Source organism: Kwoniella newhampshirensis, chromosome 6 (genome assembly GCF_039105145.1).
Source record: "Kwoniella newhampshirensis strain CBS 13917 chromosome 6, whole genome shotgun sequence".
Lineage (NCBI taxonomy): Eukaryota > Fungi > Basidiomycota > Tremellomycetes > Tremellales > Cryptococcaceae > Kwoniella > Kwoniella newhampshirensis.
The window spans coordinates 1,032,703-1,044,780 of record NC_089960.1 but is presented as its reverse complement, the minus strand read 5'-3'; the positions used below and the strand labels follow the sequence as shown (position 1 = coordinate 1,044,780).

General features: G+C 50.3%; 3 protein-coding genes across 3 annotated transcripts; 1 reads left to right on the top strand and 2 right to left on the bottom strand.

Annotated features, from left to right (window-relative positions):
* Positions 1-413: 413 nt before the first annotated feature.
* IAR55_003547 (uncharacterized protein) lies at positions 414-2,589 on the bottom strand (the record flags this gene model as incomplete). Its single annotated transcript, XM_066946654.1, has 6 exons — positions 414-968; positions 1,017-1,574; positions 1,635-1,671; positions 1,725-1,809; positions 1,876-2,221; positions 2,287-2,589. The coding sequence occupies 6 exons, from the start codon at positions 2,587-2,589 to the stop codon at positions 414-416; spliced, it is 1,884 nt and encodes a 627-aa protein (XP_066803046.1).
* Positions 2,590-3,049: 460 nt separating this feature from the next.
* On the top strand, positions 3,050-6,921 carry IAR55_003546 (uncharacterized protein; the record flags this gene model as incomplete). Its single annotated transcript, XM_066946653.1, has 14 exons — positions 3,050-3,261; positions 3,375-3,531; positions 3,608-3,721; positions 3,781-3,917; positions 3,986-4,058; positions 4,116-4,322; positions 4,392-4,575; positions 4,631-4,649; positions 4,706-4,724; positions 4,777-4,852; positions 4,906-5,304; positions 5,439-5,665; positions 5,812-6,145; positions 6,404-6,921. The coding sequence occupies 14 exons, from the start codon at positions 3,050-3,052 to the stop codon at positions 6,919-6,921; spliced, it is 2,676 nt and encodes an 891-aa protein (XP_066803045.1).
* A 359-nt stretch (positions 6,922-7,280) lies between these two features.
* On the bottom strand, positions 7,281-11,225 carry IAR55_003545 (uncharacterized protein; the record flags this gene model as incomplete). The annotated part of the gene is made up of 14 exons (XM_066946652.1): positions 7,281-7,416; positions 7,481-7,545; positions 7,608-7,701; positions 7,766-7,953; positions 8,027-8,410; positions 8,474-8,524; positions 8,578-8,809; positions 8,858-8,970; positions 9,025-9,498; positions 9,554-9,578; positions 9,626-10,669; positions 10,725-10,775; positions 10,857-11,132; positions 11,191-11,225. The coding sequence occupies 14 exons, from the start codon at positions 11,223-11,225 to the stop codon at positions 7,281-7,283; spliced, it is 3,168 nt and encodes a 1,055-aa protein (XP_066803044.1).
* Positions 11,226-12,078: the final 853 nt, after the last annotated feature.

Genomic DNA, 12,078 nt, shown 5'->3' with positions numbered 1-12,078 from the left:
AGGTTTGATTCAGAGTGTGCGAGTCGATGGGATCTCAGTAGATAGATAGATGGATGATCAAGTGTGAGTGATCCGGAGCACCGCCCAAAAAATCAAAAGGCACAGCAACATGACGCGTAAAGGACAATTGCCGGTCCAGGAGGGGTATTGTGACTTTGGTAGGTAAATCATGCATAACGGAATGGGATCGTAATGACGTACAGTAGCTAATGGTAAGAGAGAATGGTTATGATGGCTAGCGTTGAGACACTGACATGTATCTTACACAGAAGCGTATAGCTGGGCACAGCACTGACTCGCCCGATCTTCCTTCCACCTGCTCGCACAGTCTATGCGCCGTCGAAAAACGCACAACTTGAGGTCGGGTCGCTGTCAACGGATCGTCAGACATGATCACCATTGTCTCGACCGACCTAATACAAAAGAGATTCAAATTCATGTTGTGAAAAAGCGAGAAATATCTCCTCGTCTCTCGGGAAGAGCCCCCGGCTGACATTTGAGGAACGCAGCTTCGACTGACTGTCTTCGTCCTCGAGATCGTCGAAGACCGCATCACAGTCTTCCATTGACGTGCTTGGTGTGTCGATCGATGTGGATTGATAGGAGTGTGAAGTTCCTATGAGAGAATAGAGGCTTTCGTCTGATTCGTCCCAAGCCGCTTGGTCAGAACAAGGTTCGCTGGGGTCCTTGTGGCTGGCCCGGACGGCAGCGCATTCATCAAGGAGATCGTCCCAAAGGTCGTCGAGGACCATGAAGTCTTGGCATCCATCTACATCATAGACCGCTACCTCCTCACCCAAGAGGATGGACGTATCATCCTTCTTGGCCGGGTCGTACACCTCGTCCAAGTCTTCGAGGATCTCATCGATCATGGCCTGATTGTGATCATAGATGTTGCTGGTCAATCTTGCACCGTCCCCGACCGGTGGTGAATGGGCTGTAAGCAAAGTTTCGCCGTGGTGAACGACCTAACAGACGAATTGAGCTTCATCACAAGGCAGCATGGGTCCACTCACCTTGATCCTGCCATACGCCATCCTTCCTCCTGTTCTTCTCCGTGCTTGAAAGATCGATTTGCCAATGAACGCCAAACTGTCTCCGAGAACTCGTTTCAACCTCACCTCCCCTCTGCTCTGCGCATCATTTTCAGACACCCCCATGGCATGCTTGACTTGTGCCAGATATGTCCCAGCACGTTCTTCGGGGTCCTGTATGTCTGGGTCGTGCCGATTTGCTTCGCTTGTGGTCGACATTTGAGACATTCCGGAGGCTTGATATCGTGACCGTATTTCCTGGCCGTTGTTTTTTATCTTTTCCAGCGGTTCACGTTCTTTCAATCTGTCGGCTTCTGTTCTGCGTTTCTTCCTAGCCCTCTCTAGCTTGCGATCTTTGCGGGCAGGGAGAACCACTGCTTGTTGGACTCGTTTGTTCAGAAAGTTATCTTGAAGATCGATGATGTTAATGATTATCTCCTTTGCGTGTGCAGTCAGAGCAGTTTCGTGAGTACTTGAGGTCTGCAGAAAGTGAGTGATAGACGATATCAGAGGAGATGGTAGCCTGAAGCTTGGCGAAATCTTCCTCGATGATCGTCTATCAGCATATATCTGTGGCGATCATAGAAAAGGAAAAGTCACGGCTAGTAGACCGCCGTCAAAAACCATTGGAAAGCGTCTGCAGAATGTTATTGTGAGCTCAGCAAGAGAAAGACCAAAAATGAGACCCACTTGATCAGATGGGTACGTATAAACTTTTCGATGCTATCATTCAACTGATGGTCCTGCCAGGAGGTCTCGCCAGTCCCTTCCTGCACTTTGATTGGCAATATCAGTCTGTGCTCCATTCAAGGTGGTGACTTACTATTTTCCCGGGACTCACTACCATGAAGCCATTTATCCTCTTCACTTGCTTGGCAAGGCTCCGTGTCAACTTGGTCGTCCAGAATGAAGTCATCGTCCTCTTGGACTGTGTCAGAACCTTGACTCTCCTGGGTGGGTTGATCCGGACATGAGCGGGGTGAAGTCCACGAGCACTGGATATCCATCTGAACGAGATGCGCTATAGGATGTCCGGTTGAGATCATATTTGTCGAGAGAGGATTGTGATTAGGGGAAGCAGTCTTTGGGTTGAGCATGAAGGTTCTGCTGGTACTCGGGTGGCTGAAGCCGTCCAATGGAACGTCGATGACGGGCTCCAGGGAAGAAAGGCCGAGTATTTCGTGATTCTGCATGAACCGTCAACAGCTGCCTTCCAGTCCCGTACGATAGGCATCTTCGTGCAGCTACTTACTATAATGAGAGCTGACCTCATTATGGTTCCGATTCTTTCCGCTGCACTCTCCCCTTCACCCCGTTTCAAATCGTTCGTGCACACCTCTAGCCTCATTCGTATCTTCCCACCGACAGGCACTATTACGTCCACGCAATCCTCTAATCTTCTCCCAAAGATGAGCGGTGATATCAGCGGCAAAGGGACCAGCACATGAGGTGTGGTCTTGATCCGTAGACTGAGGAGTGAAGGGTCAGATGAAGGGATGGTGAACTGGGCGGAGGGAAGTGCGAGGGGATGGGTGGGATCGGGGGGTCTCGACATGTCGAAGTGATTGTTCGCTGTGGCACGAGCCAAGGACAGTAATGCACAGATCTTACTTCCCAGCATCCACGGTGGAGATTCTCATATACACGAAGAAGAGGAAGATGACATGGTAAGTGAGATGCGTGTGGTGGAAATCAGAAAGGATGAGGTGGATCCATCAAGTGGAGGGGGAAAGTCATTCGCGTGAGCCCATATTTGATCCCGTATGACCCACGGTCCGTGCACGTGGTGGTCGGTGTGCGTCATTTTCCTTTCTCAGTAATTTCGAAGCGATCTTTCCGTCGAATGTCAAATGATGATGATGATGATGGACATGTCCCAAATGTGTGATGCGGGGAAAAGCAATCATTCCCCATTCCAAGAATAAATCGTCCCAGTCTCTCACTTTAACTCGATCATCTCCCCCTTGACACTGGTATTGCAAGTCGCAAGAACCAGAGCGACATTCCAGCTCGTCATGGCCCCGCTCTCGAGGAGAACCGCCTCATCCTCCGTCCCTCTTCTGCTCTCCCTCACACAACTCACAAAGCTCGTCCCTCGCTCATCTTCAGAATGGACCATCCTTACCAAACCCGTCATAGAACCTGAGGATCCGCCTGATAGCCCAGTCTTCTGGTGGAAGCTGGGTCTGAGCGTTGTGCTGGTTCTGGCAGGCGGTATCTTTGCAGGGTGAGCGTTTGGTCCTCTACTTTGAGATATGAACCATGGTCACAAGGAGGGATGAACCGGTGCCAGATGAGAAGCAGATCGATACTAATGAACTACATTCTGGTATCGCACAGACTTACCCTCGCACTGATGGGATCGGATGATCTGAATCTCCGAGTATTGTCAACGTCGTCAGAAGATCCGAAAGAACGTAAAGCTGCCAACAAAGTCCTGCGTCTCTTGGCAAGAGGAAGGCATTGGGTCTTGGTCGTCCTTTTACTCGGCAACGTTGTGAGTGCGCAATCTTCAAGCCATGAAATCTTGATCGGCGGATCTAGACATAGCTGATCGTCCGGCTTTGCTATAGATCGTTAACGAGTCCCTCCCGATCTTCCTCGACGATGTTCTAGGGGGCGGTGTCAGAGCCGTCATTGTGTCCACAACCATGATTGTCATTTTCGGCGAGATCATTCCCCAAGCCGTAAGTCAGCTGTGGTGCTGATCTCGAATCGTGACTTCAAGCTGATGTCAATCATTCAGGTCTGTGTCAGATACGGTCTAGCCATCGGAGGGGCATGTGCGCCGTTGGTCTGGGGTCTGATGATACTTTTCTCCCCTGTCGCGTACCCCATTGCGAAGCTGCTCGACTATGTCCTCGGGGCAGAGGAAGGACACACGTCAGTAAAGCAACTCCTGACACGTTGCATTCGTGATAAGATGGAGCTAATCAACTTCTCCCCTCTAGGTATAAGAAAGCTGAGCTCAAGAGTTTCCTGCAATTTCATCGGGAAGGCGAAGAACCTCTCCGGGATGATGAGGTGAGCCAGCTGGACGCCGCCCACCAGTGTGGCTATGCAGCTAAAACCCTCACGTAGATTGGAATTCTCAACGGCGTACTTTCGCTCAACGACAAGCACGCTCAACAAATCATGACCCCTATCAAAGATTGTCTCATACTTCCTTCTAACAAGGTCCTGGATCACGAAGCTATTGACCAGATCCTGCTCTCCGGGTTCTCGAGGATACCTGTCCATGAGCCCGGACAGAAAGATAATTTCATTGGCATGTTATTGGTGAAAAGGGTGCGCTACAATATCTGCGACCGCTACCCCCGACAGCAGATCTCCGCTGACATCCATGTCCTCACATAGTTGATCACGTATAATCCTGACGACGAATGGCCCGTTTCTAAATTCCAACTCTTGCCACTTCCCGAGGCAAAACCCGACATCAATTGTTTCCAAGCGCTCGATTACTTCCAAACAGGAAGAGCGCACTTGTTGCTCATCAGCGAAACGCCAGGTCAGAAAGGTGGCGCATTGGGAATCGTCAGCTGTGAGTTGAACTTGAAGCGCTATATCAAACAAAGCTGACATTGTTTCGCACGCAGTGGAAGACCTGATCGAGGAGTAAGTCTTTTCTTCGTATGAATGCATGTTCACGACTGATGTTACGATCCCTGCAGAATCATTGGAGAAGAAATTGTGAGCCTGTCATCCGTTAACCATTAGACACAAAGTTGACGTTTTAGTACAGGTCGACGAGACCGACAGATATGAGGATAACCACTCGAAGAAGGCTGTAAAGCGTAGTGGCACCGCTGCTGTCATGCGTGAGTTGAAGTCTTCTCACTGTAGGAACGATACTTAGTAGCGATCGTATCAGGCGGCATTATCGAAAGACGAAGAGTAATCAATGCTTTCAGTCGACAACCGTCCCGAACTGGTTCCATGGCTCAACCTGCCGGCGCGCCTCACCCCAACGGTACGAGTGGTTCCAACCCTGCTAGTGGCGGTCCACCGGAAGGTATCCTCGTTCAGATCGACAACGGAAATCTTATTGCGGAACCCGTTGGTTTTGCCGACGATAGCGAATCCGGGGTGGCGGCAGATCCATCTAGGAGACTGGTCATCGGTGCTGCTAGTGACGGTGGCAGTGGTGGTATGAGTCCTATTGCCGAGACTAGTCCGGTCGAGGAAGTGATGGTAGCGAAGGTGGTGAATGGGGAAGGAGCAGTTGAAGAGGATGGAGACGGAGACGGAGATGCGGACCAAAAGAAGAGTAGTCAGTAGAAAACAATCCAATCTGTATTCTGAATCAACACACCTGCATCCGCATTCGCACACGCATAAATCTCTATGGAACCAAAATGTATCACTAGATCTGTGCTCACGTCTGCGATGTCTCTTTTGGCGCAGGTCGAGATCCAGATCCAGCTTCAGATCGAGATGAACCAAAAGAGAAGAAACGACGAGGGAAGAGACGACCGGGACCAGCAAAGAAAATGATTGGTACAGACGCTTTTGAAGATCATGAGAGTTTCGAGAAAGCTTGTAAGGCTCTGATCAAGAAATACGAGAAAGTGGACGGGCGTGAGCTGGGAGCCGGCAGGACTAATAGAGGCTGGGAATGGAAAGAACATAAGGTGGGTGGAGTTGGTGCGATATATGCTTGTTCGTTCGGCATCTGGGTGCGGTGTGATACCTCGAGAACCTGTACGCAAAGGAAGTAGAAAGAGGGCGACCTATCTGTGATGGAAAGTGACGCTGATACCATATACACATATTGTAGTGGGTCCCACATCAAGGATACCTATATCGCAAGATCACCAGACATCTCGATCAACCATCTTCTTCCTCTTCATCTGGCCCATCCCACCCAACAACTCCCTCCCAGACTACCTTCCCGGAAGACCGTGTGGAAGACGAGGGCGAAGGACTAGAAGATGAGGAAGACGAGGGTGCCGCGCCCTTGGCTCCTCCCGACTCCAACGTTCAACAGTCGATACCTGAGGGTCAGACTCGGGGGCTGACGACGAAGAAAAGTCGAGTAGATGTCGAACAGCATATTGTGTTCTCCAAGACTTATAGAGTACCGATGTTCTGTTTCAGAGCGTGGGACGAGAGTGAGTGGTCCGTTTGAATCTGGTTTCATTCAGACATCAGACGTGAAGAATCCGGCTTTTTCTCTCTACCTGCTCGATCGATCGATCGATTGATCGATGATCAAACTCTCGTCCATGCTTCCTCCTTTCGCTCCCTACAGATAATTCCTCACTCGACTCAGACGACTTCTGTCCTCCCTTTCGTCTCATGAGAGAAAGCTAATCCCCTTTCTTCCCTTGCCACTCCATCATTCCCCTCCCATTCTAAAAATCATATAGCCGGAGCACCACTCTCCGTGATATCCCTGTTAAATAATCTCAAGATCCTCCATCCGCCCCCATCCTCAACGACGCTCCACCCAGCATCCGCCGCGCCCCAGTCAGTCGGAACAGATACGATACTCCAAGACCCTTCTTCGCCCTTTCCCCTGATCACATCTACGGAACATCCGACGACGGGCGAACTGGTGTTCAGTATCCATCCTTGTAAAGTGGCAGGAGCGGTCGATGAGATCGCACAATCCCAATCCCAATCCCAATCCCAATTCCGATCTCGATCTCAATCTCAATCTCAATCTCGATCTCAATCTCGATCTCAAATCGAATCTCAATCTCCAGCTCAAGCTCAAGCTCCAGTTCGAGTTCGAACCCGAGCTCATGAGGATGAAATTGATGGAGAGGAAGCGCGAGAGGAAGAGGAGGCGCAGAAGGAAAGGGCTACGTCAGAAACCAAATTGACTTGGTTGGAAAGTTGGATGATGTTGACTAATGGAGTAGTAGACTTATCTTGGCCATGACACACCTTTCCTTCAATCCTTTGCATCGCACAAAACAATTGTACTCGGTTCTATCTATGATAAAGACTACTGCGTGGCATTCCGTAGCACAAAAAGAGAATGAATAAACTCGACCAAGAAAATGTGAACATCCATTCACTTGACTGGAGACGATCACCACAACTCCGTCCTTCCTCACTTCGTCTTGTCAAGGTCAATAATCCCATTCGCCTCTGACACCATCGACCCATTCTATTTCATTCGTCACTTCGATCATGATAGAACCGCTCCACCGACCATTGCCTTACAATCTACACCAATCCGCACAGTTAGGTTAGCCCTTTCGCTCCTAAACCGGTTGGAATAGCAGTCAACACCACTCACCCCAGACTTCGCATGATAGCATATCCGACAGTGACGATCACGAGTGTGGCCAGCAGAGATGCGGGAATACCATTCTTCAGGAAATCAGAAGCACCGATGAATCTCTGACCAAGCTTGTTCTCTTGTGTTATCCTGCAAACAGCGGATTGTCAGTCACTGTACACCCCCATATCATTGGCCGAGGATGGCGACTCACGCTGTCATGTTAGGGAATCCAGAGACAGGGAGACCCATACCAGCCGAACAAATGAGCGCGGTAGCCTGTTCCAGCAAGTGGTCAGCTTGCACAGCATTCCTCAATGGCGGCGAAGCTGATAACTCACCATGATCAACAACCTCGGGTGGGGCTCTTCCAGCGAATCTCCGATCCTCGTAGCAATCGGAACGAGCAGCACCGCCGCGATGGTATGCGAGATGCTGATTGATATAGCAATGTTAGTTGACCATCGCCTGGCCTGCAGGGCGAATAACCTCAACTCACAAGGTCGCAATGACAAGCGCAAGCAGCGAGAAAACGATGAGAATCGAGTACAGGCCCAGACCTTCGATGAGGTGTTCGAGAACCTTGTCGAGATCGTCTAGGAGGCCCGACGACAGTGTTGCTTTGCCTAGGGCGATACCGCCCATAGCCAGGAAGACGATCGACCAGTGGAAGGAGTGGAAGTCCTCCTGCAAGAATAAAATACGCTTAGCGACAGATCTCGATCGCATGTATGCTCCGTGGTCCGTAATCCAAACTCACCTTCGACAAAATGCCCGTCCCGAAGAAAGCAAGTAACGGGATGATGGCAATGATTCCCATATCGCCAACCCAACCTTCCATACTTTTCTCCACACACCACAGGACGATAGTCAATGCGCTCACTCCCAGTACGTACCAGTGCGTTATGGTCAAGGTGTCGGTGTTCTTCCTCATTCTCGGTATAGCGAGATCCGTCTCCCATTTGTAGTTGACGTGGAGGAAAGCCCAGATACCCACTACTGACAGTGAGGCGACAGGGATGGAAATGGCAAACCATTGCGGCCAGGAGAGAGGTGGATCCATGGACCCGAGGGAAATCAGGTTCTGAGGTGAAGAAATAGGCGAAGCTTGACCACCGATGTTTGAGGCAAGAGCAATCGCAATCTACCAAGAAGAGTCGGGTCAGACGAGCACACAGCGTTCTTTGATGATATATGGGGAACTCACAATAAGACACTTCGAAAAGACAGACTTTGGGTGCAGCTCATCCGTAATTGGCTAATATGATTGAGAATCAGCCCTGTATCACCTCGAATGACAACACCGCTCACCTTGATCAAAGCATAGCAGAGAGTGGGCGCTGCGACGTTGCTGATCCACATACTTGCAAAAGTAGCAACAAACATCAAGACAAGCAAGACCACACTCGGCTTGGAGCCAGCTGCATTGAGGATTCGTGAAGCTGTCATGACGTCCAGTCTCGTCTTGGAGAGCACCGCAGCGATTGTGAAGCCACCAATAAGAAGCATGATCGTAGGTGAAAACATCTGCGAGAAGATGTACCTGCGCAGGATGGTCAGACTCAAACTAGATCTATGCAAGACTGCTCACTTGGTCGCGTCTGCCGCAGAAAGTCTCTGGTCCTCTCCGTCGGAAGATCGCAACACTCTGAGGAACACCACGAGAAGAGGCACAGCAAGCGAAGTCACGAACAGAGGGATTGCCTGAATGAACATTCAGCGAGACGATACGTGGGCATGTTGACACGAGAAACTCACCTCTGTTGCCCAAAGCATTGTACAGAACACCAACATGGCCAAACAGTTACTCTCTTCGACCCGTTCAAAGGGTTGGATCTGGACCAGGGCCACCATGACGGCGAAAGCGAAAACAAAGATTCCGCCTTTTATCGTAAAGAAGGTTGGCCATCTGAAACTGCCCAGTGGCGTTCTGTAGATATGTTTGTTGGTATCGAGGGAAGAAGTGATCTGATCAGGTGTGACACTCCTGAAGATCCCTTGGGAGCGATTATGGCCCGAAACCATCTGGGACCAGACTGTTTCTCGATCGATGACAACCTTTTCTCGAAGTTGAGAGCGCAGCTGCTCCTTCGCAAGCTCTTCGTCGCCAGCCGCTGCAACTCGTCGGTAAAGGAAAAGAATCCGGGCGAGAAGTTGGTCAAGTTCCTCTTTCGCCTCCTGAGTCCACGGATAGGACTTGAGGACAGTCTCGGAGACGTATTCTTTCTTGAGCTGTTCAGCAGGTCAGCACAATATCTCTACGCTGAGCGGAGACCTGAACACCTACTTTGGAATTGGTATTCTTGTCATACCTGAATCGTCGTCAGTTAAGTCACCGACACTTGGTCCGACTACTCACTTCTTCAAAATTTTCTCGAATGCTGTTAGATTCAGATCGACATACTGCTTCAAAGCGTATGCCTCGAGCCAAACAGCACTGATCCTCTTCTTGAAGCCAATTCTCAACACCGTCCCGTAGTCGTTGTTTGCGGTCCAGACGAAAACCGGCCTCTTGACATCGGTGGCTGCGAGGCCGTTACCACCTTCCTCCTCCTCATCTCTGGTGGAGATGATCGCCCAATCTGGTACGGTAGCGGGGTCCATCTGCACGAGTCCGAGAGAATGATATCGTCTTCTTGGCCATCCGAAATCGCCTTCGTGAGACGATAACGACGAGATGGAAGTTCTCCTTTCGTGCGTCCCAGCGTTAGTACCTAAATCATCTATAGAAGACTCGATGTCTGAGGAACGTCTTCCTCTTGACCTGGGAAGTCCACCTCGACTACGAGTACTGGGAGACATGGGCGCATCACCGAAGTAGTCTGAAGTGACAGAGTCTGTCATTCCCGGTTTTCGCGACGTACTTCGACTCCTCGAACTTCGAAGCGGGGGTGGGATCGACGCTTCCATGAGATCCGCTTGATCAGGGTTGTTCATGACGCTCTTTCTTCTCCCGAATCCTTTGAACCGACTGACGAAAGACGGCTTGGGTCGAGTACCGCTGAATCTTTGTCTGCCGCCGACCGACAAATTAGGACTCAACAGACCCTCTGTTTCTCCGCCGACTACCTCTCCTTCCCTCTCGCCATCGCCAAATTCACCTTCCTCCTCCTCGTTGACTTCCTTGATTGTGTCATCTGCACCGAGATCACGTTCTTCTAATCCTGCTACTTCTTCTTCTACCAGATTCTGAGATTTGACGCAATCCGAGAGTTTGTTCCTGTAGAACTCTGTGACCTTGTTACGTTCTTTATCGAGTGCTTGACGGAATTCATTCGGCGTAGCAAATTTGACGGTACGTCGATGGATGGGCAGGATGGATGTCGACTCGTCGTCTTGTTGAGTGGAATGGTAGGATGGATCAAGGGGATTCGAAGGGAACAGTTTCTTCAATGCATCGTAACTGTCATACTCTTATCAGCGGAGGGACGAGAACGTGCGTGGTGACTCTGACTCACTCGACATAGTAGTCCCACCATTCGATATTACTGTTCAGTTCAAGTAGCGTACTGAGTTCCAAACGAAAGAAAACAAATCAGCATCTCTGCCTCTGAAGCTCCCATTCCTCTCGATCAACGTTGTTCACTCACCCGAACTTCATCTTGTCTCCTTTTCTAGGTGCTCGACCTGCTTCTCTCCAAGCCCAATGATGCGCAGCGCTTCGTCTGTCGCTGTCTCCCTCGCTTATAGGTAGGAGTTGGATGTTCTCCTCGTCTCCTTGGTTCAGATCCTGATCCTCTCCTCCTATGCGTATGCTGGTACCACTGGATAGAGGGTCAGAGATGGCGTGCAGGAAGTTTTGAACGACTGGGTATAGTGTTGACGAGATCGTTGTGAGATGCACGATGACGGACGTCGCCGAGGCACTGTGCAGAGGGAGGATTCGTGGATCAGCCGAACGGACCCGGTGTTCAAGGATAGAACAAAATAGCGATGATGAAGGGAATGAGCATGAGCATGCGGTACTGATATTGACGAGCTGGAAATTGGCGGCGGACAAGTGTACGTAATGGGGTCCCAATCCGAATTGATCGAAAGCTAACAAAAATAGAGTAGTGTGAGGATGGTAATGAAAAGAAAAGGGAAGGATGGGGATCCTTTCCGAGAGGGAAGAGGTTGAGAGGGTGACTGACGTGCGGGTAATTTGGCTTGGTACGGGAACCACTTATCGCACGGATTGTGGAGATGCAAGTTGCACCTTTTCCTTTGGGATCCATCCGTGCCCGGTAATCTAGAGTGGAAAGCGTAATATCGCTCTGCTTCAAGCTCTGTCACACAAGTATCAAGGATGCATAGGATCAGGTTCTCGCTTGTTTCCCCCCGAAATCTTCAGGACGTAGCAAGCGTCTTTTGTAGGATTATTCCCAAAGTCAGGTCGGACCTCCTCACTCGCTCAATCTTCGACCGACGCATCTACAAGTCCAGGTGTCGTACCGGAAGGCATAAAGACCACGCTTCTGTATCGGTAGCAGACCTTCCGTGACTTGTGACTACAGGTTCTAAGCCCCTGCCGTCCATCTGAGTGATAAGGGTGGCATTCCAATCAAGTTGTCTGAGAAGCGTCGTGTGAACAACCAAATCACTTCAACTTTGAGCACCTGCCTGACTTGTTGTTCCCCGGTCGTCACCAGTAAAGTGTAGTGCCATCTTCCTGGTTCTCTCACTGCGCTACATGTGGCCAGCCATGGACAGTACTCGAGTACTACTCGTGAGGAGAAGCTGGAAATGGGCAACTGGAAAGATTACTAGTAGCATGATAGAGACGGAGATGACCGCTCAACGTGATGTCATTCGAGAGTTGCACATGGTGAC